Here is a 26,687-nt window from a genome sequence, read left to right on the forward strand (position 1 = left end):
AGATATCCATTATAGCGAGATGCTAGAGGAGGCTATTCTCTTGAGGTCCTCCAAATCGTAGTCTATGAGGTCTTTGGAAGGACTGTTACCGAAAAATGGCTTGTAAATTCCCTGAAACGCCTTTCCGGTCAATTTGTACAAAAATGGACGCTCTAGCCTTTCGTACAATACGTCAAAGTTAGCGCCATGGGGTATTTTGTCTTCATCAGCGAGCTTCTGGCAAATTTGTTGCAATTCTGGCGATCCAATAACGATTCTGTCAAAAGCTACAACATCTCCAGTAACGCCCACACTAAGCATATGAAGCCTATCAGATTCTGCCCAAGGTCCCTGAGCCAGTGTTTTGAATACTCTGGGAATCAGGTGCGTTTTAAAAAGGCCGTCTCTTTTTCTGACGCCTCTAGGTGTGAGTTCATGGATTGTCGAGAAAAGCTTGTCAGCGATGAAGATGGAATCATCAATTTTGACGTGATTGGCTAGCGATTTAGGCGCCTTGTCGCTCATGACAAGCTTAAGCTCTTCGTTATGGTAGGAGTCGCCTGAGTCGTATGTAAATTCAAAAACAGAGTCCATTTTGGTGCTCACAATAAGCCGACCGTCCGGTTCTGATGTCATTGAGGCAATGTCGCTCGAGAGCGTCTGAATGGTATTAACGGGGCGTAACTTGCGATCAGCCAAGAGATATGATGTTGTGTAGATGCTGTTTCCTGATGCAAAAAAGATTGTCAGGCCAATTTGTTCAATGCAAGTGACAGGCCCGTCACGGGAAATGGAGTATAACTCTGTAACTTTAATACCAACGGTCGAGTTGCTCAAGGGAAATTTCGAGTAGTCGAGAATCTTGATGGAGCCCTTGCTGACATTTGTTGAACAACCCACAATGAGCTTTTTCGAAACTCTATCATTTCTCTCAACATGCCATTGGAAAGCACAGATCGGAAACTCTGATGGATCGAAGATTGCAGTCTCTCTTTGCTCTCCCAGCTTCACATCGATTTCCACGCTAGCAAGAATTCGAAGGGTCTTTCTGTCACCAAAACGAAGTCGAGACTGGGGGTCCTTTGACTTGCACAAGAGAACAAACACATTGATGTTTTCAAGATAAAGAAGCTTCTTGGCTGCTTCTCCAATCGTGATTTGTTTCACCAATGGAGCCCTCCGACACGTAATTGAAGCAGTAGTGACACCGTCGTCTCTCACAAGTGCAAGCTTGTGAAGGCCTGGCTTTTCCAGACTCACATGTGCCACCAGAGTGATCGCATGGCTAATCTTCTCATCAAATGCTGCTTTCGTGGGAAGGTCGGAATCTTCAAAGTCAAAAAGCCATATGTTACGGAGCGTCACAAGAACTTGACTTTCCTCAAGGTGGGTGAAGCTGATCGGGGTGGTTCCTAGCCGAAGATCTTGGACGAGAAGGAACGCATTTTCTAGCTTGAAACGGAAGCAGTAGCCGGTGAAAGTTCCTACCAAAAGCTCCCTTCGGTTTTTGAGCCATAAAAAGGCACTGGGAACAAGCAAGTCTCTCGGAAACCTGTCCTTATGAGTGGCCTGCTCTCCAAGATCAATGACCTGCTTTTCAGAAGAGAAACCACCACTGGCGGTGAAAGGCCAGATAATGACTTTTTCTTCTAAGGTCCCCAAGAAAAGCACTCCATTACCATTGCCATCTTCGGTTGCAAACATGGTACTAATGTCCACATCTATATCCAAGGAAAATACTGTCTCCAAACAGGCCTCCGGATTAACAGAGCCATTCATATCCGGTGCATTCACCTCCACGACTTCAAGATTAACTTTATTGGCCTGTTCCACTATCATAAAGAGAAAACCAGCCGCCTGTGAGACTTGATGGATCATTTTGTCTTCAAGCCTGCTGGTAAAGCAATTCTCTAAACTTGAGAAAGTCACGCTTGTGGCAGTAAATTGGAGGAGAAGGGGTTCTTTAAAAGGAATCAACTCCACAAACAAAGTCGGCTCCTCAGTAAAGATGGCAGGATCCTCGATTTCGGTGAACATATCCCCATTATTGGAGCCAGAATCATCGCTGGACTCCTCTTGCTCTAGTTCAAGAAGCCTGGTCTCAAAAGGTAGTGATGCAAACAAGAGCTTTCTTGAATCTGGAAGGAGTACGAAATGTATTTTTGTCGTCTTTCGAAGCGCATCATAGGACTTGCACTCTTTCTTCAATGGGTAAGCTATGCTGAGGTTTGCCAACTTACTTCTCTTTCCCGCACCGGAGACAGCCCAGAGTTCTTGGGAAGCGTAAGGGATCTGGGTTCTTGTCTTGTAAGCATCAATGATACAAATATCGACCAACGGGGCCCAATTTTTGTAATCCTGGATTTGCAGGGCATCTGAATAGGGTATTTTATCTGCCGACTCTAAATCATGAAGAAGCTCGGGTATATGCAAATGTCTGGCACTGCCGGCGTCGTTCGAGTAGCGTAGGTTATAGCCACTGGAAGCACGATGGAGTGTGAATGTGGTTATGGCGTCTGCGACACGCAAAATGGGTTTATAGGTCAAACTCGAGTTGTCACCGGATACAACAACTGAGTAAATGACGCCAGAGTCGGAAGCAAGGAAAATCTCGTCTTCAATGCCATCTGACTCTGGTAATGCAAAGGAGGTGGGGAAGGAACCGGCATAGTTGAATCTAGCAAATGTGTAGTCTGCCAGGATCACATTGTGAGCGGTGACCACGACGAATTCGGCTGGGAAAATGAACAAGAAGCTGCTATTTCTTGCCAAGGGTATCACAAATATGGGAAGACCGAAATCATGAGTGAGCGGAAGCGTCAGTCTTCTGGAACCGTCTGAAAAGGATTCGGAAACATACCACTGGAATAAGTTGATCTCCAAGCGGTTCATTGGGCTGTAGGAGAGCGTCATCAATTGTAAAAGATTCTCTTCGGTTGCGTCACCAGGAGATCGACCAAAACAGACATGCAAGATGTTTCCTTCAAGGGGCACATTGTGGTGGGGCAGAAGCTCCAAACCCAACTCTGTGCTGTTGCACATGTAGATTCTGAAGACGTTGGCAGCCAGGGCTGAAACCACTGCTAGTCCATTATTGTGAGCAGCTAGAATGGCTCCAGAAGTCTCCATATCGAAGCCAGAGTCCGTAGCGGGAGATGTGGTCTTCCACCACTGCACCACAAACGGTTTATATATGAATGTTTGATCGTCAGGTGGTTTCTGGTCGTGTAGACTTGTTTCTGAGGCGTATTTTGGCATGTAGTAGAGACGAACTAGTAGAAGAAAGCCCAGTTTGAGTGAAACCAATAGCGAGTCCTCAGCCTTTTCACCGCCTGGTATAAGAACGGCATCTCGTAGAGCCGAGGAGAAAGGAAACTCAATCCCATTGATGCTGAGCGAACCCAATTTCACAATAACGCTGACAGGCACAATCTGAGAAGCTCTCTGAGCCAGGCCACTTTCTTCTGCTTTCCACAAGATCTCTCCATCGTCGTCTTCACTCATATCGTCTCCAAAGAAAGAGTCAGCTTCAGGTGGATGAAGCAGCTGTTCCCTTTCGTCATTGATGCTTCGAGACGGAAGCCCCGTCCAGGGTTTGTGGATGTCGACTTTGAAATGTGGAAGAAAACGGAGGATTAGTGGGGAGTGGAGGAGCGTCTCCTTGGTGAAGACAGTTTCTGGTTTTGGAGGAGGATCCTCCACAAGCCACGCTAGCGGGTCTGGCTCTGTAGAAGGTTCCAAGTCCATGACAGGCTATATTTTTGTTGATTTGAACACCGTGGTGGGTTGAGGGTATGGAAGGAGGTTGAGATATCCAGGAGATTTGATGATCCAGGGTTCCAGTTCTATGGATCTGGATGGGAATATTCGGTGAGTTAAATCCTGGTTTTCGACAAGAATCAAGCTCTTCTGTATAAGAAGGAAAGACGGAACCCCCAGGAGAAGTGTCTGTCCAATTGGCGGTATGGCACGTCTATGGTATACGTGATGTGGATCGATATCTGGATATTGGAAGGGTCAATTCCAGAAAATTGGAGAATCCTTCAATTTATGAGTAGCAATGACAAAATGTGGGTGGGGTCCTCCGCAGGCACGGTGTAGATAGTTTTGATGTGGGGTTCTGGGAAATGAGGATGGAGTAGGTAGTAGTTGATGTCAGTGCGCATCCGGCTGATATCCAGAGAATGGCTGCAGTGGAGATTCATTTGAATTTACAATTTGATCGAAGGGAAAATAACTTAGAAAGAGAGAGGAAAGAGATTCAATAATTTGAGGATTCGAAAAAAAGTGTGGTGGTTGTTTCAGGTACGGCTGATGGGCCATTTTGCACCCATTTCTCAGTCTCCACAGTATTGAGACCAGTCAGCATTGGGGATGTTCAGATAAGAAACAGAATTGAAAGAGTGTAATTTATTAATATTTGGTAACTTTGGACGCATCTGAAGAGATTTTGAAAAAAATGCCAGAAAGTGCCGAAATATCGTGTTCAATGCTGGAGTCCATATGAAGCATGTCTGTAGTTATGCCCAAGGTTTATGTCATTAAGGCAACTTTAATGCACTTATATAGAGCTGATTAAGGCTTTTTTCATCCTAGGAAATGTCAATTGAAAGCATATCGGTGTATCCTACCATCTCACTCTCCTCATACCCACCTCACACCCCAAAGGAAAAGCCCAACTATCCATTTTAACAAAAAACCTTCTCATCAATCTTAAACTCTCATGACAGCTTCTCATTGAATGATAAAGAAGGACCCCACAAAGTACAATTTGATGCCCATCAGCTAACCTTTCAACCATCTCTAGAAGGACGAAAATAGCTGGTCATAATTACGAACTCAAATCGACCTATTTATGAAGTTTTTGGAAACCATAATTTCCTGGAATCTTCATTTTGTCAACCAAACCTCAACGTTCTTCCATTCCTCTCACATGTTCTCACCACTACGATACCATTACACCCAACCTAAATGTATCTCCAGTATTGCAACAGACTTGTGTTTTATAAAGAGTGGAAATAGTTTGTTGTATTCTTCTATTACATCTTGTACATATGGAAAATCTCCAAAAAAGTGCCGAGATGTCACGATAGTAATGCTAGGGTCCATATGAAGCATACATGAAGCATATACCCCATAGTACGGAAGCCACGAATAAATACGAAGTATAAAGAAGAAAAAAAACCCAAACGAAGTGTAAAGATCTAAGGTTTTTGAAAAGAAATGCTGAAATTGTCCAGTGTGAGATATTTCATGGCGGCACAGCTTATCCTACCATCTCACTCTCCTCAGACCATAAAGGTGCCTTCAGAAGCAAGCAGACATAATCCTTAATTAGGCAATGGGATTTTGTAAAGGGATTAAATGTCTCTAGTTCCCCATTCACAATATATGAATACTTTCAATTCCAGCTTACCTCGACCATCTCCACAATACAAGAAGACGACCAGTCAATATGAGGTAAATATGGATAAGAAGCACAACGAAATCAGTGACATTACTTTTACTTTGGCATTTTTTTGAGGCACTTGAAGGGATTTCGAAAAAAGTGACAGTAGTGCCGAAATCCCATGTTCGATGCTGGAGTCCATATGGCGCTTATCTGTGAAAGCTATATCCAAGGTATTATTCGATTTAGGTAGCATATGATGCACTTATTATTAAATAGAATCAAATCCTTTTCCTTTTTTGATCCTAGGATATTTCAATTGAAAGCATATCAGTGTATCCCATCCTGAAATCTCACTCTTTCCTCAAATCTAATTTACACCCCAAGGTGTCTTCAAAAGCCTGAATATCTTCACTTGATAAAAGACTCCTTTTCTTTAGATAAAGAGGAAGGAAAATTCATCTATTATTCCATAACCATAAGCTTTGAATACTGTCCATCCTACCAGCTTATCCTTCTATGGTACTACAAGGACAATAATGCCTACTCAAGACAAATTTGACATCTTGCCTAAATAATCAATGCATCCATCTAATCAAATTCATACGTTTATCTGTTAAACATCAACCCATCCAACTACCTCCACTTTTAACATATTCTCACATATTCTCACCACTACGATAATACCATCACCAAACCACCAATAAGTGTCCATCATTTCAATTTCCTGTCTTTCATGATGAGACAAATTGCTGTGTTTTATTAGATCGCACTTTTCCACAATTGCAATATTTGGATAGTGATTATCTCACCAGCTTCTCTTTAGTTCTCCACCTCTACAGTCCCACAAGGTCATGGAAGCCAATTACTATAAATTCAGAAACATCTTCCCAAAAAAAAAAAAAAAAAAAAAAAAAAAAACAAGGAACACGCTTCATATCTGGATCATACTTAAATCACTTTCTGTCCAAATTCCCCCACTTCACCATCCTCATTCCACCCCACCTCAACCACACCATCAACCACACCAATAACTCCACCACCCCACCAAAACCTGCCCAATTGCGAAAACCCAATCAATTTCAAAAAAATACCCAACTTCAAAAACCACCCCAAAAAAATAAATTCCATATGTCGCCCACTATATAAACCTCCCTCGGGACGCCCCCAAAATTTCTCAAACTCATACCACTTCTTTTCCTCATGCCCAAACTCACCCTGACTTGGGCGCTCCTTTTCTTCTTTTTCCTTGCCGCCGCCCTCTACGGCTTCGAGCTGCACGCGTTTGTGGCCTCCTTTGCCCTCCTTCCAGAAGCCCTTCCATGGCAATACGTCCTTCTCTGGAGCTCGGTGGCCCTTGGAGCCGCCAGTATGTGAAGACCCGTAGATAAACAAAAAAATGCTGCTACTAACCAGAGTCTCGTGTTTTGGAACATCCCTTTTGGTGGATTTTGGCGGTTCTGTCGCTGCCGTCCAACTTGGTTTTGTCGTTTGGACCGCTGCTTCCGTGGGTCTTGTTTTTGTCGAAAACATCTTCCTTTTGATGGCGGGCCGGGCCTTGGTGGGTGCCGGGGCCGGGATGGCTCTGGCCGGAGGGCTTGTTTACGCGTCTCAGATGGCCAAGTTCCGTGGTTTTGCTGTTCTGGCCGCTTTTGTCGGTGGTGTTTGTGGCAAAATGGTGGGACGAGGCTTTCTGGCGATTTTGGAGAAAAAGGCTACGGAAAAGTGGCAAATAAAGGCGCCGCTTGTGGTTCAAGCCGTCTGGGCGGCGCTTTTGGCCCTTCTGGGCTTCTTTTTCCCAGAATACCCGCCCTGGCTTCAATGGAGAGGGTTTCTTGAAAGAGCCAACGAAACACGCTACGCGTTGGCGCCACGGGCTTTTCCCGAAAACGGCCGTTCTTGCTCGTGGAAACAGCTTTTGGAAAACCACAAATTGAGCCTTCTGAGGGCGGTTCTTTGTCAGATCTGGATCCACTTGACCGGCGTGTCTATGATGGTGTTTTGTCTTCCCGTGCTTCTTCCGCTGTTCCAGCGTGGCGGGTTCGGCGACGTGGCGTTTTTTGCCGTTCACGGTCTTATGGCGGGGGCAGCGGTGCTAGCGGTTCCAGTAAGTCAGTGGGGTTCACGGCGGTTCTTTTTGATGTACGGCTACGGGCTTCTTGGAGCGACGTTTTCGGCGCTTTTCGGGCTCTTTATGCATTTTGGGCAGACTAGCAACGGAGAAATCTTGAATGTTGTTCTTCCTCCTAAAATTGCCTCCTGGGGGTTGGCGGTGTTCTTTTTTGTGTTCACCGTGGATGCCCTTTATATCTCGCCATTGGCTGCCCAGTACACCGTGGAGGTGCTTCCCAGAGAGGCGTATTCTAAGGGCATTTGCATTTCTATGGCGTTTTCGTGGCTTTTCTATGGAGCTTCTATGTTTGGCGTGCCGTTGGTATTTCGGGTTCTTCAGGAATGGGCGTTTCTCGTTCTCGGATTGAGCTGCTTTGCTGGGGCGCTTCTTTTGGCTTTCTTCCCATGCAAGAAGGAGGAAGAGGTCTGGGAGACAGAAATTTCGACGCCTGTGGCTGCTCCTTTGAAACCTAAGACGTCACTCCATGCCCTGGAGGTACCGGAAGATCCTCCGCTTGTCTTCACTAAACGCAGCTCAGAGTTTCCTACTTTTGGCAAGCACGTCGCTAAATTGCTCCCAGCTCACCAGAGACTGCTGGAAACAAGCGACCCTGTCCCCTCCAAGGAATTGCCGTTGGTGACTGCCAGGCAGTGTTCAGAAAACGAGTCCTCCAATGCCCAATCCACGGTGATTCTTCAAACCGCCAAAGCCCACCAGAGCGTAAAGCTGCAGCTTGGCTCGCATTTAAACGGCTTGTGGTCAGCCAGTGAGGTTGAGTTTAGGAGACTGGAGGAGCCTGGCATGGATCGTGGTGGATTGAAGGAGGAGTTTGAAGGCCCAGGTCTATTTGGCGAGGCAGAGCAGCCCGTAGCGCTTTTTGGAAGAAGGCTGGGCAAAAGGGGGCTTCTAAATGCCAATACTACGTCCTCCTAGGAAGGCGTTTGTTTATGATTGATATGATTGATATGAATATATGGTTTATGTGTGAAGTGTATTGGGATGGGTGCATTTTGGAGGCTTCAGACACTGCTTCAGACTACTTATGACGAGATTCAAAAGCTTTTAATTATTATCCATACAATCTATTTCACGGAGTTCAATTGGCTGCATGGATAAATGGCTTCCTGAGGTTACTTATTGAGTCTCACTTCTCAATGGCCTATGGATCAAGCGTTCTAGTCAAAATAAATAAGTGAAAAATTTAGATATCCCTGAAAAGCTAAAATCATATAAAAATTGAACCAGTTGCTCGGGGATTACTGAAAATCATATACGATTAGCATCATCTCATGTTGATCTAAGGTCTACCACAGACCCACTCCTTTTCCACGCAATACCTCCCCACCAACATAAACACATATTTAATTTTCTTGAATGATTAAGTTGAAGCAAAAATCGAAAAAAATTAAAAAAAATCAAATTCCTTCGAAACTCCATAATCCGGATCGACCCACCCGAACCCTCCATGTCCTCCACCTGCACTCCTGCGACATCAACAACCACCTACTTCTTTATCAAAATGTCCCACAACTACTCCCAGGTGGGCCAGCACGACGTTCCTGACTTGATTGAACAGGACGGTATGTACCGCTAGAAAATTCCCGTTTCAACGGTGTTTTCGGATTTTCGCTAACCCCAGATTTCGCCCCTCCACCTCAAAATCAACAGACTCCTCTACAACCAGATGTTGTAAAGCCACAGGTGCCTGAAGCTGCCAGCAGTATGTTTCAGGTGAGGTTTTACAGTGGCTATTTTGATATAAATACCGAGGAATTCTTTGCTAAGATCAGACTTGCCTTGGATCCGTTCCAGAAAGCGTCCGTGTTGGCTAGTCAGAATGAGGATGAAACCACGGAATTGTACGGCGCCATTTGGGTCACCGCCACCCTTATTTTCCTTGTTTTCGTGTCTTCAACGGGCGCCAACATCGTGTCCCATTGGCTCTATTTGGGTGACGAAAATGGCGGAAAGTACGAATACGACTTTGACCGCTTGACCGTGTCCATGTCACTTTTCTACGGCTACATTGCGCTTGTTCCACTTACATTGTACGCTGTGACCACGTGGTGGTTGAAGTTTGCCGATAGACTCTCGTTGACCCGCTTGGTGTCCATTTACGGCTACGCTAACGTGCTCTGGGTGCCACTTACAGTGATCAACTTTGTTCTTGTGGTGTTCGTGAGCAGCAAGAACCACAAGGTGCTCTTGAATGTGTTTGAGTGGGTTTCTGTGTTGCTCAGCGGCGTCGTGACCGGCCTTAGTATCATCTTGAAGGTAAAACCGGTGATCCTCAAGAACTCCTTGGATCTTGCCGAGGGCAACGTCGAGCAAGGAACAAAGAACCATCATGTGTTGGTGCTCGCGCTCTGCGTTGTCCATTTGGTCTTTACGATATTGGTCAAGATCTCGTTCTTTGGTATAAACTAAGCTACGTCAGTTGAGATACCTATGATGGAGAACACGGCGGGGCCTCTTGCGCCGACCAGCAATGCAAATATGGTACTGGATCCAGGGAATCTCGTCAACCTCGCTCAAATTGACCCGTAGGTACGGGTTGACATGGAGAAAACGCCCAATGAGATCGCCCGCAATCCCTTCCAAATGCCGTGAGCTGGGATAAGCTCCGGCGAGGATCTTCTCGCTGTAAGTTGCCCCGTCAGATGCAAGGAACGGCCTTTTGCCCGTGATGAGTCTGTAACACACCACGCCGAATGACCAGATATCGGTTTTGTACGTATATGGCTGTGACAGAATCATCTCAGGCGACATCCAGCCCCGTGTGCCTCCATACCCCGTATTGGCTTCATGCGGGTTCATGGCTACGGCAATTCCGAAATCGCCAATTTTAACGACCCCATTGGACAGCAAGAAAATGTTGCTTTCCTTGATGTCACGGTGAATCACACCTTGGTTATGGATGTGGTCAAGCCCCAGAGCGATTTGGCTGATGTACCACGCTGCTAGAGACTGGTCAATTCGGTAGTGAGGCGCCAGCTTGATCTGATCCCGCAAAGTGCCGCCGCCATAGAACTGCTGGACAATGTTTAAATGCGTCGGCGTGCAATAGAGACCCAAAACCACAGCCACATTTTTGTGTGACATGAGCGATTGGAGCTCGGGCTCGGCAAGAAGCTTCAGGAGTTTCTTTTTGCCCAAAGGTATCACCTTGATGGCACACACCCGACTGGTAACGAGATTGCGAGCCTTGTGGACCTGGCCATATCCGCCCAGGCCAATTTGGCAAATGAGCCTGTAATCTTCGGGAGATTCCGTATTTAGAAAACTAAGACCCGGTTCAGGACTCGGAGGACGGCTGCGACTACAAGGAGCTGGAGGTGGAGAGACGGAGGAGGTTTGCGAGTTCAATTCTTCGTTTAAAGCCTCGTTCAAGCCCATGATCAGGCTCTGAAGATTGCCTGAAGAAGGAAACAATGGAGAGATACCTCTTGCGCTGTCCATAGTGTGGCCAGTGAAAAGAAGTGTTGTAGAAGCCTGTCACAAAGACAAGCGCGGTTCCAATGGAGGGTCCTCAGATGTTAAAGATTGTGATAGCGAAGCTTTCCGAGATGTTGGATGGAGAAAGTTTTACTAGAAGGTATTGGGGTGACTCGAGGATACTGCCTCTGTTGTGGTACGTTTTACAGTCGTTCGGAGCAATTTTGCAGCCATTTCAGGTTGGGAAGAATCGGACCAATAGAGACCGTTTTTGGGCAGAATGGCTTTCTTTGACATCGAAATGTCAAAACACTCTTCAATACACCAAAAAACAACCCAAAATTCCGTCCTTTGCAGGAGCCTACTTCAACCTACGCTCATGGTGAAGCCCTAAGGACGTGCGCGGACCAGACCATCGCGACTATATAAAGCAAAGATTTCCATTTTTCTCACCACATTCAAACCACATCTGCAGATCTGTGGAAAGTGGCGAATCAAAAGTATGTTTCTCATATAGGGGCGAAGATTATTTGCATTTTACCAATTGTTCCGACTGAATGTTCCGGGTTGACAACCGCATTATCGTTAAGTTTCAGCCTTGTATGAGCCCACCAATTTCCCAAACTTGATACTAATCATCAGTGTATGTTTAACCTCAGTTGTTTTCATGACGAAACTCGTGACCGGGCGGACATAACGCTCCACTGGCCCCTCTTTGTACAATTAGGGAGGAGTCACGTTTCTGTGTACATTTTTTTGAAGCGTTGGTCAGTGGGAGTTGATGATAGGTCTTTTTCTGACTCGATTCCAATCTTGGGAAGGTACTAACCGTAGAAGCATGCTCTGATTTGCCGCTTTTCACACGTCTGCCGATGTGTGGCTCATGCTAGCCAGAATGATGATGTTCATATTCACACTGTACTAGGGCTCTGCCTCGCTGACTACAAAAACCAAAAAACTGATTTAATGACTCTGACATGGCAGCTTGCAGCATACTTGACTTACTGGGGGTTTGTTCTTTTGATGGACGGTCTCCTGGCTCTCTTCACCTTTTACGTTGCGCTTGATTGGTTAGTGATTTCGGATTTCTTTCTGAATCGCCAGAATCGCCAAACAACCTTTCAAGCTAAACATCAAAAAGTCTATCCTTCCTCGATTTCCACCCTTCCTGGTTACATCCAACTCCATGCCCTTCTCACTAAGTGGTCTGACTTTGGCTGCGAAAAGAGTATACCGCTTCTTTCTCGCCACCGAGCTGCCACAAAACCAAAAACACCTCACCAGAAACTCTCAAGCCTTCTCACCTACCCCATCTGCAAAAATCCCCAATTATCCACCTCTGAAGTGCCGATTTCGATAGCCTGAAAACCATCTTTCCTGCACACAAGCACATCAACCTCTGCTACCGCTTTTGTCATTTTCAAGAACTAAGCTACAATTCGTTTCTTCAAGCTACACACATACAGGCGTTTTAGCAGCGTGTTTTCTGCATTTGCATTCCTCACATGCCACTAATACTTCGGCGGCTCGGCCCGCTAAGGCTCATGAGGCTCAATCTTCGACATTTTTCACTCCTACCGAATCTACGATGTACGCTACTATCCACTTCCAGGCCGCCCAGACACGGCCAATTTGTCAGAAACGCATCTTCCGTGGCTCAAACCGCCACATCGTCAAAAAAAGAGCTCAAAATCCCGCAATCTGAGCGTGTAATCCAGGACCTAGATCTCCAGAACCGCTACATCGATCAACTACGAAATACGCTGTCTTTTACCAACGAGGATTTGACTGCAATCAGTGAATTGTTTACCCAGGCCGTGGAGCTAGCCTCCAGCGACTTATCAGAAGAAGCGTACCGTTTTGTGGTGCGTCTATGGCTTGCTGTTTTCAAAGAACGCAGAGGAGGGCCTAACCTCGAGAAAATCTTGCTCCGATCCAGGGCAAGGTGGCCAATCTTTGCATCAACAATTTGGACTACAAGCTGTACCTTGAATGCACCGCTGTGCTTCCAAAAACGCCGTTGTGGGCAGATACGGTGGCTCAAACTCTACAGTTTCTGCTTCTGAACAAAGGCGAGCTTCAGTTCAGCAGCCCCAGCATCACCGGATACCTCCGTGGGCTTGAAAGCAAGGAGAATAAAAGGAGGATGTTGGCGTCGTTTCTCCGGAAAGCGCTTCTTTATTCCCCACTGCACCACGATTTCCCCAGAATCCTCACTGCATTTGTCAAATTCGCCAACGACGTCGGCGACGGCGATCTCCTTTTGATAGAACCGGAACACGCCGTTTACCGCAAGGCACTCAGCATTTTGAGCAGGCCCAGAGGCTCCTCCTCGGTGGCCAGCCATATTCATTTAATCGAGGGAGTTCTTTTGAGAAGCGAATACGGCAACAAAACCGGCTTGTCCAATCTTCTCACCACGCTTCTGCTGGCCACAGTCAGCAAAAGACCGTCTATCGCCTTGGAGTACTTCAAATTCAAGGAAAACTTGAGTCTGGGCTCGTATAAGGTGAACGAGTATCTCACAGAAAACGACCTTCTGACGGCCATGTGGGCGCTTTTCCTCAGCAGCAAGTACCAGGAGTGCTTGGAGCTTTACCTGAAATACCCTGGTCTTCATGGCGAGGAACAAATCGACATTTTTCTCCGAATCAGCGAAAAAACGAAAGACTGGCTGCATTTGCAAAAACAGTTTGAAGACATGTACGGCCAGGGCGATCTCCCGTACGTTCAGCATTACGCCATTGTCATGAACGCCTTGGCTTCTATCAAAGTGGTTAAGGAGGTCGACGAGCTCTATGACCAGCTTCTCCAGAGAAACTTGACTCCAACTTGTGAAATCCACGCGGCAGTGATAAAGAGCCGTATGGCCGTCAAGGACTACGACGGGGCTCAGGCGAAGTTTGAGGATTTTCTTGAAAAATACGAAAATGGCGCTGTGGCAGAAGGAAGCGTTGCAAGGGTCCATGCGTTGATTTTCGATCTCCATCTCCACACAAGCAGCCTTCCCGATTTGATGAATGCACTTCAGCAGGTCATAAAACGTCAGAAAACAAGCTCTGTGCCGTTGATCGACACGAAGCTTCTTTGTGATGTTATCAGCGCCGTTGGAGCTAATTATGGTGTTCGTGAGTTGGACCAGCTCTGGGAGATTGCTGAGCGATTTTCCATGAAAACGGAGGAAGTATATGAAAAAACCATCAATGCACTCACGAGGTTTGGCGAGTACGAAAAAGCCGATGCGCTTACTTTTGAAGCACAATTGGATTCCCTTGTTCCGTTCACAAGCTCACTTATCGCTAAAGCTCAACTCAAGAACTTAAGAAGTTGGTACAATGCGTCCACGGACCGGGATTTCAAGCCGTTTTTGGCTGCCAAAACAATGACAGTCTTGCGGCGTCTAGACCAGGGCAAAATGTCGTTGAAGAATAAGCCCAATTTGCTCACTGAGGCCATAAAGTTTGAATTGTCTTTGAACAGAAGAAAAACGGCCAGAACGTACTTGGACCAGGCGAAATCCTTGGAATCAGCCACCGAACAGCACTACCTCCCATTTTTGAAGTACTACTGCCAGGCCGGATCCTACAAAGGTGCCAGTACTGTTTTGGAGCTTTACCGAGAAATGGCGGCTGAAAAGATCGAAATGACGTCTAAGACGTATGTCTACTTGATCAGGGCGTTGATTGAAATCGACAGAGCCAACTCCGATAACTACAACAATTCCTACAAGTTGTTGGAGTCTGTTTTTGAGCTTTATGGGTTATCGATGTTTGAACATCTCAAGCCTTTGAGAGCTTCTGGTGGAGATATGCACCGTCATGCCGAGAATCTTTTGAAAATCGTCACCACTTATGTTACAGCCACCTCAAGCCTGATTCACCTGAACATGGATCTTGTGGTGCACTTTCTCAACCAAATGAGAGACAGACTTGGCGATCGAATCCCGCTTCGTTTCAGATTGGCGATTTTCAAGGAAATGGGTATTCTTTACCGTTTGGGTGGCGACAACATCACGGCCAAGAAGATGATCTTGAATGCTCTTGAAGAGCTCAACGACATTGCAGATAATTATAGAAAAAGTGTCTCAAGTGACTGCTTCCCTGCTCAATTACCAAAGCTTCTTCAATTGGATTACAGGCAGATTGTTGAGGTTTTGCTTCCGGTGTTCCGTGAGCTTAAAACCCCTCCAGACGAATACGAAAAGCTAGCCTTATCGTTGTTGGATCGCAATGTTCACTTAGCAGGTCCATTGTTCCGTCCAATCATCGAGCATATCATGAAAGGCGAACCCAGTGAAACCAAGGTCAGAGCAATTCTCGATATCTGTGAACGTTTTCTTGTGTCAGGAACCTGGGTCACTGCCAACATTGAAAAAAAGCAGCAGTACGTCTACAAATTGTTCATTCTCTTTCTCACCAGACGGATGCCCGAGAAGAGAATCCTCGAAAACTACAGCATATTCAACAAGTACTACAACGTCCAAAGCATAGAAGAATTGCGGAAGGATTTCAAAAACACCACTAATTACGCCGGGGAGTTGCAACAGGCTTTAGACGAATATGGCCGTCTCACCACTTTCAGATGGAAAATCCCCCAGCTTCTCAAGGACCCCCACAAGTTTTTCCTTCCTGGACGAAGCATCTCCTCCAAAAACGTCATGGACCCCAAAATGACCGCAAAGTTATACGCATTTGTCGGAAAGTACAGTGAAGACGACCGGACCAAAGCATTCAAACTTTACGAGGACTTCCCAGACACCATGGAGTACCTCTTGTATTATGGACAGGCCAGAACACGGCTCCAAGCATTCAGAAACGAAATCGACGAGATCCAACCGCCTCTGGCTTCGTCGGAAAACGAGGGAAGAAAATACAGAAGGTTCCGGACGTACCGTGTATTACGGAAGTCGATGAAGCTTCTCTCACGGTAAGTATCCCCAAGTTTTCCCCACGTCGCTACAGTGACACCACCATTCGCATGCTGTGTCGGCTCGCTAGCTGCTGATGCAACCTCATGTATATAGACGCAATGCTAGTTACTCGGACTTTTTCTTGGGCTTCTTCACCTCTGGGAACGTGAAGGTCAGCTCCGTAGTGGTGCTTCCGTAAAGCAAGGGCCCGACCCAGGGCTGGATGTTCCACTCCAACCGAAGAGTAGCGTCTCTGCCTCTAAAAGAACGCTCCACGTCCCAAACAGAGTACTTTGATCTCTGGTTCTTCAAGTGCAAAACCGCGTCCTCGGGCGACGTGATGATCTTGTCCAGTACGTGACCTTGTTGGAGGCCTTGTCGGTCTTTCCCTCGTATTCTGCTGTCAAGTAGACAAACACCTGTTTCGTGTTCCAGTTGAAAAGAGAGGTCAAGTCGGCGTCCAAGTCAAACTGGATCTTGGAATTCTCCTTTGGTTTGCCACCCACGGCGCCGTATGCAAACAGGTTCTTCAAGGAAGCGTTGGCCTTGATGTTGGATATCAGGGACGTGTCGATACTCCAGACATCGTCTTTGAAGAGCTGGAGAATTGAGAGGAACACGACCAAGGCAGCAGCAACAGCTGAAGCCGTCAACGACTGGTTGACCACGGCCTGGCCTCGGGAAAGAAGACTGAACATGTGGTTGATAATTGAGTTGGTGAGGTGGTGAGTTTTCTGTTGAGGGAGGGACGGTGTATGCAGGTCAATTTTTGCAGCCACTACCAGCGGCACAAGTTCTCTTCAATTTGAAGTGGGTTTTGGAACTTGGTGTTTTCAGTGTCGTTGGAGTGTTAAAAGGTTGACATTAAAAGCAATTGGCCGCTTTCAGAGTGGCTAAAGCCCAGCCACAGTTACAGTAATACCTCTGGATCCATCAACCAACGACACAAGGATTGCAATGATCACCAACAACAGTTCTATAGTTCAAAACCTCTTTATCTTTTCTCAATTAACAAGTTATCTTTTCCCGATTGACAAGTTCCGCGTCTCAGCCTCCGGATCCAAAAACCACTTCCTCCCATCAACTTCAACCCTCACCTAATTTCCAACCTTCTGGAGATACTCCTGGTGGAGTTTCTCCTGCTGCTGCTGTTGCTTCGTCAACTTCTTACGCATGCTTTTGGTGACCTCCTCGCCAGCAGCCGTTTTCGTAGGAAGGCCCTGCTCGTCCCACTCAGAGTACAAACTGGTGTCCTTGAAAAGATCCTGTGGAGGCACCTTGGCCTTTTCGAGTCTCTCCTGTTCCTTTTTGGCGTTGGCGGCAGCCTGCTCCTGCTTTTTCTTCTCCTTTTGGAGCGCCTGCTCCTTCTTGAGTTCTTGCTGTTTGAGGAACTCGGCTCTTTCCTGCTCGTTGAGGAACTTCACCAAAGCTCCACCGTTGGGCCTGTCGTCGAGGGAAATGCCGAGGTTGATGAGGTCAGCACGTAAGGCGTCGGAAGCTTGCAAGATAGCAGAAGATTCAGCCTTGTTTTTGGCCAATTCACGAACGGTGTCTCTGAACTGCGAAAGCGCTTTGACGTATGGCATGGCGATTTCCTCAGAAGAACCACCAGATCCGCTTTCAACGCCGTCTTCCCAGCCCAAACCGTCGGATCTGGCAGGGAAACCGAGAATATCGAGGATTTTCACGATCCACTTGGTGATCGCAAGCACAGGCTCAAGACGCAACTCGTTTTCGCCCGTCACCGTCGATTGAATGTAGGTGTTGGTTTTGGAGACCAATTCCTGAACAACTCTGAGCACAATGGGCGTCGAGAGGTTATCGCAGAAAGCAGCGTGAGCGTCATTTTGGGCCTGAGCCAAATCAGCCAAAAGCGCCTTTTCCACGTCTCCGAGTCTCTTGGAAACATACTGGCCCTGCGAGACGGCGTGTCTATAATCGGAGTTCAACGCACGGACGTTGGTGAAGAACTTCAGCAAAGTCAGCTCGTAGGCCCTAACCTCGCTGATCAAGGCGTCCTTGAAATCAATGGGCTTGTCCCAGTTGCCAAAGGCGAAAACAAGCCTGAGTTGTCTGGCAGAATGGGTTTCCAAAGCCTCTTCTATGGTGATGAAGTTTTTCAACGATTTGGACATCTTCTGGCCCTGGATGTGCAAATGGCCATTGTGCATGAAATAGTTGATCCACTGCTTGTTGTTGAAGCAGGCTTCCGACTGGGCAAGCTCGTTGTCGTGGTGGGGGAAACACAAGTCGACTCCTCCGCTGTGAATATCAATAACTTCACCCAAAATGTCCGAAGCCATCACAGAACACTCAATGTGCCATCCTGGCCTACCGGGACCCCATTTCGAGTCCCACGCAGGCTCACCGGGCTTGGAAGCTTTCCACAAGGCAAAATCCGCAGGCAGTTTCTTGGAAGTGCCGTCTAGAGACAAGGAGCCTTCTCCATCGTTGATAAGCTCCAACAGACCCTTGTTCCAGGGTTGCAATTTGGCGTAATCGTGGTTGGGATCGTTTTCAAAACGCACCGTGTCGAAATACACCGAACCGTCCTTTGTGGCGTACGCAAAACCGTTGCTGATGATCCTCTCCACAAATGCTATAATGTCAGGAACATACTCGCTCACACGGGTAGTGACGGTGGGCTGGAGCACATTGAGCCTGTCCATGTCCTGGTTGAACTTGTTTTCCCAGAAAGCAGGCAACTTCCTGAAGATCTCCGGGTCTGTGACTGTGGAACCGTATTTTTTGTCCAAACTGGGCACCAGAACGTCTTTCACGGCCGCCAAAAAACGCTTAACATCCGTTTCCGGCTTGAAAATCGCCTGGTGGGCCTCACGGGCCGCCTTGGCGTACATGGGAAGCTTGGGCTGCTCGACAGCCAATTCCTGAAGATTCAAGGAATCAAGCCATGCCACCAAACCAGGCAACTCGGCATCAAAACCAGCAAGGTTCTTCGCCACATACTCCTTCAAGTAGGTCTTGGCGTGTTCTAGAAGCACCTCGTCCACCTCCTTGTACTGAGCCTCCATCTGCTCAAACAAATACTCGTGACGTGCAGCCACAATGATCTTATCATCAATATCAGTCACATTCTGGACAAACTCCACGTTGTAGCCAAAGTAGTCCTGCAAGATACGACGACAAATGTCGCTGCACACGTAGTTTCTTGCGTGGCCCATGTGGGCGTGGTTGTACACGGTGGGACCACAGCAGTACCACGTTATCTGGTTGTGGTTCAAAGGCACAAAGGTCTCCTTGTTCCTGGTGAGGGAGTTGTAGAGCTTCAAGGCTGGCTTTTCGCCTGCAGGTACTTTGGGAGGGTACCAATGCGGCTGGGTGACTTTTCTTGCTGCTGTGGTGGTACTCATGGCTAGACGAGAGAAGAGTTTTCTGACCATGGGTTGGAAAATCTCTTGATGGGGAGGATGTACGCCGGGTCACGTGATGGCGACACGAAAAGGGGAGTTTCCACGGGGGTGGCCCAATATTTTTGCTTTGGAGAAGAAGGGGTGAAAGGGTTTGAGGGAATTGGGGAAATGGCTTGGAAGAGGGGTGTGATTTTGTGTGTTGTGGTGCTTCAATGGTGCATTCGCGTAGTGCTCAGTTAGTGGTGGATTTGATAGAAGGCTTAAGGACACGGTCCTCGAGAAATTGACAGTGAATTAGGGAGCTTTTGTGGTTTAAAGGTGATAGAAAGGGCTTGGACCGGTGGGGTTCCTTTTGTTTGGGGTTTGGTGGTGATGGTAAGATGGTAATATGGCTGCGAAACCAGTGGGTAGACCAGGATTGGGGATTGAGATGTGAAGATTCAAGAGGAGGAATTGTAAACAGCAGATGGAGAGGACAGGTTGACTCTTCCAAAATCACTTGCTTCTGGGAAGCCACATAGAGACTATATGTGTCACCTTCCTTGATAGTCAATAAAAGGAAGAGTGTGAATGGTCTTTGAATCATGACGAATGGAAGGGAAAAAGTAGACAAATATTCGTGAGTTCAGTGTTTAGGAATGGGCTGTGGTAGATCTGGAAGCTTTCTTAAGATGTAGACCTCCATCACATTCATGTGAGATAAGGCATCTTTAGCTTAAGCAATCCCAGTCAAAACCACCAAAAGCAAATGCCAGCTCATTGTCGAGCTAATGTAGCAAATCAGTGTTTTAAAGGTTCTTTCTGGATAGAAGGTAAATGGTAACAGTCTATGGCATACCCCTACCTCTCTTCTAGACCAGTAATACAGAGATCGGCAAGAGACGGCCAACCTAACGCATCTTGCTGATGCTATTATCGAACAATTGGATATATTGAAACCCCTCTTCACCTTCAAATCATTCAAATCATACAGATTCAAAATCTCTACAGTCGATGCCAGGCATCAGCAATCCTTGATGTTAATATCGCTGGAAAGTCAGAAAAAAAGGTTGTTTGCATGTCGAGACAGACCCATAATGAAACTAGGCGTGTTTCGGTGCCTGCCCCACTCAAACGCAAATTATATCATCATCCTCCAACATACTGTTGATTGTGGAGTTTTCGATGGATCAGCGCGTGCTTATATACTGCCAGCAGGTGCACGGGTTTTGCCCTGAATTGACCATTTCGGCAAAGAAAGAGACTAAAGAGGTCCGCAGAAAGTTGCATTGAGGAGAGGAGCCTGAAGGAGGGGCCCTTTCTTAGTAAATTCGAATTCCAAGTTTGAGGGCTCCAGCCCTAACGCGCCACGTGATCAAACCACCCCAGCTCAAGCGCTCACCACCGCGGCAGCTTAAGTATGGTGACTGTCTAACCTGCAGTACGGAAACCTCTCACAGTGAGCAGCCTCCAGTACAGTGCAGCGAGATGGTGAGAAAAAGCGCATTATCTGCAGTACCATCCACAGGCAGTGAGGGTTGGAAAAAAAAAAATTTTATGCTGGAAAAGAAGCTTTCTTAGATTCTCCAACTTTTTCCACACACGAATCATGTCTACCACCGTGAAAACCGCCAACTGGAGATACGTCGAGTCCGGCCGTATTGTGTTGATTGACAGCTCCAAATTGGCCACCATCGTTGAGATCATCGACCAGAAGAGAGTATGTAACCTCCGTCGAAAATGCCCATTTTCCCAGATATCGAGAAGCCAAACACACCACCGTGTTCTCCGAACGAAGACGAACACAACGGTGCTATTTCCATCGCCAAACTCCCATTCCACGTCAAGATACCCCGAGATCCCGTAATCCATCAAATCCACTTGAATACCCCCTTCCGATATCAACAACCCCCTAAACAATATACTAACTGCCAGGTCTTGATTGACGGTCCCGCTGTTGAGAGACAGGCCATCCCTTTGAACAAGGTTGTGTTGACCCCCTTGTGTTGGAGAGATTGCCAAGAGGTTCCAGAACCGCCACCGTTAACAAGAAGTGGGCTGCTGCCGACATCGACGGCAAGTGGGCTGCCACCTCTTGGGCCAAGAAGTTGGCCGTCAGACAGAGAAGAGCCAACCTTTCTGACTTTGAGAGATTCCAGGTTATGGTGTTGAGAAAGCAGAAGAGATTGGCCGTCTCTAAGATCGCTGCCAAGGCTTAAACATATATAATACACGGTAATTGCAGAGGCTAGAGCACGGCTCTTGTGTAGTAGGTGGGTGTAAAGAGATCTGACCTAAGGTGAGATACCTAGTTTGGTGTATATTGAGTCAGTCTAGGGTTTTGATTTTTAGTGGGATTTGTCAAAAGGGAAGGAATAAGATTTTGAGCTGACTTGTTTCAAAGACTTTGAATTGTTGGTGTGGAGAGGATGTGGTGCTTGTTAGTATGGAAAGGTATAGAGTGAAAAATTCACCATCAGACACCTTCCAACAATGTCTTCCCGTAAATGCTTCAAGAACAATGGAATATGAATAAATGGCCCACACCTCCATGTCTTTTCTCATACTTAATCATATCACCACTTGTCACCCCAGTTCCTTATCCACCAAAGTCATTAAAAGAACCACGCCCTCGATCCTACAAAAAACTCACTATCAACACTAATGTTCTATTTACACGTTCTCACGAACTGAAATGCACAGCGCCCGCCGCTATGTTCATGTGATGGCAGGGTGTCTGTCAATCAGTATCGTGGTGGGGATCCCGAAAGTACGAGATAACCAACGGTTAACCCTTTCTTTCAACGGACCCTTTCTAATTTTTCAGTCTCTGAAAATTGAAAGTGAATAATTCAAAATTGCAAAAGCGGTGAATCCGAAATTGCAAAAGCGGTGAATCCAAAATTGCAAAAGCGATTTGGAAACCACCATCTTCACCTCAATTCCCACAAACCCTTCACAACTCAATTTCCAAAGCATCCCAAATGCTTCGGCATTGTCCCTCGGGCTTACTTCTTCTTTCTCTCCTTTTCAGCCTCCGCAATCAACTCCCTCTGCAACTGTGGCGAGGTCTGGGCGTACTTCAAAAACTCCATCGTGAACTCTCCCTTACCCTGGGTCATGGCTCTCAAACTCGAGGAGAAACCAAACATGGAGTGCAAGGAGCACTCGGCCGTCAAGGTCACTTCATCCTGAGTATTGGCCGTTTCGGTGATGATTCCGCCCAACTTGTTGATCAAACCCACAACTGGACCTTGAGACTCAATTGGCGCAGTGACTTCCACAGACATAATGGGCTCCATGATCACAGGGTTACAGTTGAGGAAAGCCTGCTTGAAAGCACCGTAAGTAGCCAAGCGGAAAGCCAATTCAGAAGAATCCACCACGTGAGTCTGACCATCGTTGATGTGCATTCCAACACCCATGACCCTGTGGCCAATCAAAGGACCCTTTTCCAAGCAGTCGTCGAAGGCCTTGACACAGGCAGCAAGGTATTTTTCGGAGATCTTGCCGCCCACAACGTGGTGAGTGCATTCGTTCTTGGTACCCAAGGGCTTCATGTCTCCCATGATACGACCGTACTGACCGGCACCTCCAGACTGTTTTTTGTGGGTGTAGTCGTAGGTCGTTGGTGTGGTGATGGTCTCTCTGTAGGTGACCTGTGGCTTTCCGGTAACACAGTCCACGCCGTACTCTCTTCTCATTCTCTCAACGTAAATCTCAAGGTGGAGCTCGCCCATTCCGGAGATAATGGTCTCCTTGGAGTCGGCGTCGAAATGCACACGGAACGTGGGGTCCTCTTTCTGGAACCTGTTGATGGCCTTGGAGAACTGGGCGGTTTCTTTGCCCTTGGGAGTCAAGGAAAGCGAAATGACCGCTTCAGGCACAAACATGGAACTCATGGTGATGTGGCGGTCCAGATTCTGCCCGATAAAGGTGTCTCCAGAAGCACAGTCCACGCCGAAGGTGGCACAGATCTCTCCCGCTCCAACCTCGTCCACATCCTCCATATCGTTGGAATGCATTCTGACCAAACGGGAAACCTTGACTCTCTTGCCGGACTTCAAGTGGTTGATGAAGGCGCCCTTCTTGAGACGGCCCTGGTAAACACGAATGTACGTGAGCTGTCCGTAACGGCCCTCCTCAAGCTTGAAAGCCAAACCAACAAAAGCCTCCGCAGAAGAAGGAACAAGGTTGATGGGCTGCTCCTCGCCGTCCACAAGCTCAAGACCCGTGTTGAGCACCTCGTTGGGCTGGGGAAGGTAGTCCACCACGGCGTCCAAAACAGACTGAATACCCTTATTGGCCAAAGCAGAGCCCATAAGCACGGGGGTGAATTTTCTGGCAATTGTGGCACGGCGGATCGCCTGCTTGATCTGCTCCGTCAGCGGCTCCTCGCCTTCAAGGTACAAGTCGGCGATTTCCTCGTCCACGTCCGCCAAGGTCTCGATCAAGGTGGCTCTCTTTTCCTCCACCAAATCAGCCAAATCCGCTGGAACCTCGGTCTCGCGGATTATCTCGCCCTGCGAGCCCTCGTAGTAGAGCGCCACCCTGTCGATGATGTTCACAGCACCCTTGAGCTCCTCCTCGGCGCCAATGGGCACCTGGATCGCCGCAGCCGGGGTCTTCAACTTGGCGTTGATCTGCTCAATCGCCCGCCACGGGTTGGCGCCCATTCTGTCCATTTTGTTGATGAACGTGACACGTGGCACGTTGTACCGGCGCATCTGGCGGTCCACCGTGACCGTCTGGGACTGGACTCCCGAAACAGCACAAACCACCAAAACCGCTCCGTCCAAAACACGCAACGCACGCTCCACCTCGATGGTGAAGTCAATGTGGCCCGGCGTGTCGATCAAGTTGAAGTGGTACGGCTTGTTGTCCTTGTCCCACGAGCAGTACGTGGCAGCAGACTGGATGGTGATGCCCTTTTCTCTTTCCAAGTCCATGTGGTCCATTTTCGCCCCCACGGCGTCCTTGCCTCTGACCTCGTGGATCGCCTTGATCCGGCCCGTGTAGAAAAGAACACGCTCCGTGAAGGTGGTTTTGCCCGAGTCGATGTGGGCAGAAATACCAATGTTTCTGAGTCTGGAGGACGATGCGATGTCTCTCTCGGGAAGGTTCTTGTTGATCTCGTCAAGAACGGCTTTTTCCTGTTCGTACGTTTGGGGAATCGTCTTGAGCTCGTTGAGACGCTGGGGCCACGTGCTGAAACGACACGCAGCCTGGCGGCGACAGGCGCTTCCGAGACTTCGAAGGAACATGTTGTTGGTGAAAAATTGTCGCGATAATTGGAGAAGTGAGATGGAGGTGGGGTGGGTTACAAATGGGGGAGGGTTTCAGAGAGGGGGAGCTAAAGATTGAAAGCGATGAGCGAATGAGGGGTTTTATAACTTTTTTTTATGGAGATGGGGTTGATAAGGTGGTATCGTATGGTGATGGAGTGTACCTCATAATTTTTCACTGGTGCGAGATAGGCCAGTCTGGGTGATTTCTTTGAAACTTTTCTACTGTGAGCCGTATGTTTGTCATTTCTTTTGAATATTCACTTTGTAGCTCTTTGCCTTTTCTTTTTGGTCTCACTTTGTGGAACTGACTATGAGTGGTTTGGTGGTTCACCAACTACCAGGATGAAGATTTCACGAAAAAAGACTCTTCAGCGCAACTGGATGTTCTGACTGATGAAAGGTTCGACAAAAAGAGACGAAAACATTGGGAATTGATGATTCCGTGGTATCTTTGTTTGTGAGCTGCAGGTGCTTTAATTGGGCTACGAACAGAGATGTATAGAAGTCTCGTCATCGTTTTATATCATCAATTTCAACTGCTATGGTCTTTGCTGAAGTGCTCTCCCGGGAATGACTGGATGGGGCGTTTGGTTTGGATGAGTTCACCACCTTCAAAATTACATTGATACAAAAGGAATTCGCCAAAACTTCTGAAGAAAAGAAAAAATGTTTGCTAAACTTCACCGAGTGTTTGAACACGCTTTGGTTTTAATTGTATGACTCGTGAAGATGCCCCAGTTGAGGTATAATGTCGCGAGCAGTCATACCTGAGGTGAATTCATGAACCCTTCATTTGATCACTTTCAAGGATTTCGATTTTTCCACTAAGAGAGTTCGAATTTGAAGCGAAAAGATTGTGAAAGCGTTGCAGTTCAGTGGAAACCAACCCACCTTTCGAATCCAAGCAGAAATTAGATATTAAATGCTCATCGCTTTGTTGAGTGAGTTTTTCCCAGTTTTTAAAAAAGTCAAAACTTCATGACCTTAGGAAATAACTACTGGGGTGTCCATGCTGCTACGAAGCATTATATGCTTCTCGTGGTGCCCCATGGCACCACAATCAATATGATCACCGCACTACCTACAATCCCCCAGGATCCCCAAATCACGGCTGGAAAATGCCGCCTAGTTCCCTCGACTTACGAGGGTGGTGCCGACCGGCTCCTCGCATGCTAGACCCGTAGGCCACCTGTTAAAGCCGCTCGTCGCAGGTGACGGTGGTGGAATGTCGCGGTAGAAGGGGGTGTCACGTGGAGGGAACTACAGACTTCGTCAAGCAGGCCATTCCCCATTGGGCGATCAGGCCTACCAATCGGGCCCTTCAAATGCACGGGCAGACGCCGGGCTTTGACTGTGCTGATCTACGGGCTGTGTGTCGCCGTGAGACACCAATGTCTCGTTGAGTCATGTGCGTAGAGGCACGTGACCAAGTCAAGGCAGCATCTTCTCCGCATTCGATGGAAGCTTCGCTTAAAGGGGCACCTTTGTTATGCACCCACCGATGCACATGCATCACCATACATTCCCCGATTAGGCAAAGGCTCACACTGTACGCCTATTCGAGCCATGATCTCTAACCCATCTAAGCGAAAAAGGATTCAATCCTACAGTCATGAGAGTATCTGGGCAAATTCCCCATTTCGACTCTGCAAGAGGTTTCTAACCGAGCTCGTAAAAACCTAGCAAACCCGCCCTAAGCCTCTGGTTTTTCTTTTTCTTTTTTTGCAACCACAGTGTGGATAGACTTTTGGCAATTGGCCCATTGAACAAGAATTATTGTGTCGTATATTTTAAAAAAAAGTACATGTTTTTACCGAAACGAGAAATGGCCCCTATGTCACCCAAAGCGGGCAGGTCCACAATCAACTAACACAAAGATGAATGTTCAATAATAGCCGAAACACAGGGAGTATTTTTAAATTCCACCAAAGCGTTTTTCACGATGTCGAGGTTGCTGGTGTTATATTCTTCGTACTTGTGTGCCCCGATTTTTCGTAATGTCGTGCCACAACAAGCATTCCATTCTAGAAATAAACTTCTGGCTAAAAATATCCGATCCCTGAAGAGCACTACTCAATTGATTAAAGAGGCTTGGTAAAGAACCTCTCTCGCTTGTAACAATGGATCCACAAATCTCTACAGTTCTCTTGTCCAATCATAAATTACTACCTAGGCCGAATTAACTGCGTCGAAGAAAACCAAAGGGTATGTGCTCACCAGGAGC

The 26,687-nt window shown here is 47.3% G+C and overlaps 9 protein-coding genes across 9 annotated transcripts; 4 read left to right on the forward strand and 5 right to left on the reverse strand. All coding sequences in view use genetic code 12, as the record gives it.

The window, feature by feature from the left end:
- Nucleotides 1-9: 9 nt before the first annotated feature.
- CXQ87_001697 (uncharacterized protein) lies at nt 10-3,726 on the reverse strand (the record flags this gene model as incomplete). Its single annotated transcript, XM_025480229.1, has 1 exon — nt 10-3,726. The coding sequence occupies one exon, from the start codon at nt 3,724-3,726 to the stop codon at nt 10-12; it is 3,717 nt and encodes a 1,238-aa protein (XP_025334529.1).
- Nucleotides 3,727-6,571: 2,845 nt separating this feature from the next.
- CXQ87_001698 (uncharacterized protein) lies at nt 6,572-8,414 on the forward strand (the record flags this gene model as incomplete). The annotated part of the gene is made up of 2 exons (XM_025480230.1): nt 6,572-6,737; nt 6,787-8,414. 2 exons carry the CDS (start codon nt 6,572-6,574, stop codon nt 8,412-8,414), a joined length of 1,794 nt encoding a protein of 597 aa, XP_025334530.1.
- Nucleotides 8,415-9,000: 586 nt separating this feature from the next.
- CXQ87_001699 (uncharacterized protein) lies at nt 9,001-9,908 on the forward strand (the record flags this gene model as incomplete). Its single annotated transcript, XM_025480231.1, has 2 exons — nt 9,001-9,061; nt 9,121-9,908. 2 exons carry the CDS (start codon nt 9,001-9,003, stop codon nt 9,906-9,908), a joined length of 849 nt encoding a protein of 282 aa, XP_025334531.1.
- Nucleotides 9,909-10,012: 104 nt separating this feature from the next.
- On the reverse strand, nt 10,013-10,940 carry CXQ87_001700 (serine/threonine-protein kinase; the record flags this gene model as incomplete). The annotated part of the gene is made up of 2 exons (XM_025480232.1): nt 10,013-10,115; nt 10,153-10,940. 2 exons carry the CDS (start codon nt 10,938-10,940, stop codon nt 10,013-10,015), a joined length of 891 nt encoding a protein of 296 aa, XP_025334532.1.
- Nucleotides 10,941-12,460: 1,520 nt separating this feature from the next.
- Nucleotides 12,461-15,846, forward strand: CXQ87_001701 (uncharacterized protein; the record flags this gene model as incomplete). The annotated part of the gene is made up of 2 exons (XM_025480233.1): nt 12,461-12,785; nt 12,836-15,846. The coding sequence occupies 2 exons, from the start codon at nt 12,461-12,463 to the stop codon at nt 15,844-15,846; spliced, it is 3,336 nt and encodes a 1,111-aa protein (XP_025334533.1).
- Nucleotides 15,847-15,951: 105 nt separating this feature from the next.
- SPC3 (signal peptidase complex subunit) lies at nt 15,952-16,523 on the reverse strand (the record flags this gene model as incomplete). Its single annotated transcript, XM_025480234.1, has 2 exons — nt 15,952-16,152; nt 16,188-16,523. 2 exons carry the CDS (start codon nt 16,521-16,523, stop codon nt 15,952-15,954), a joined length of 537 nt encoding a protein of 178 aa, XP_025334534.1.
- A 399-nt stretch (nt 16,524-16,922) lies between these two features.
- Nucleotides 16,923-19,226, reverse strand: CXQ87_001703 (cysteine--tRNA ligase; the record flags this gene model as incomplete). The annotated part of the gene is made up of 1 exon (XM_025480235.1): nt 16,923-19,226. One exon carries the CDS (start codon nt 19,224-19,226, stop codon nt 16,923-16,925), a length of 2,304 nt encoding a protein of 767 aa, XP_025334535.1.
- A 1,558-nt stretch (nt 19,227-20,784) lies between these two features.
- RPL14 (60S ribosomal protein eL14) lies at nt 20,785-21,394 on the forward strand (the record flags this gene model as incomplete). The annotated part of the gene is made up of 3 exons (XM_025480236.1): nt 20,785-20,895; nt 21,111-21,166; nt 21,190-21,394. 3 exons carry the CDS (start codon nt 20,785-20,787, stop codon nt 21,392-21,394), a joined length of 372 nt encoding a protein of 123 aa, XP_025334536.1.
- A 789-nt stretch (nt 21,395-22,183) lies between these two features.
- On the reverse strand, nt 22,184-24,439 carry CXQ87_001705 (uncharacterized protein; the record flags this gene model as incomplete). Its single annotated transcript, XM_025480237.1, has 1 exon — nt 22,184-24,439. One exon carries the CDS (start codon nt 24,437-24,439, stop codon nt 22,184-22,186), a length of 2,256 nt encoding a protein of 751 aa, XP_025334537.1.
- Between the last annotated feature and the right edge of the window lie 2,248 nt (nt 24,440-26,687).

Source organism: Candidozyma duobushaemuli (assembly GCF_002926085.2).
Source record: "Candidozyma duobushaemuli strain B09383 chromosome Unknown B_B09383, whole genome shotgun sequence".
Classification (NCBI taxonomy): Eukaryota; Fungi; Ascomycota; class Pichiomycetes; order Serinales; family Metschnikowiaceae; genus Candidozyma; species Candidozyma duobushaemuli.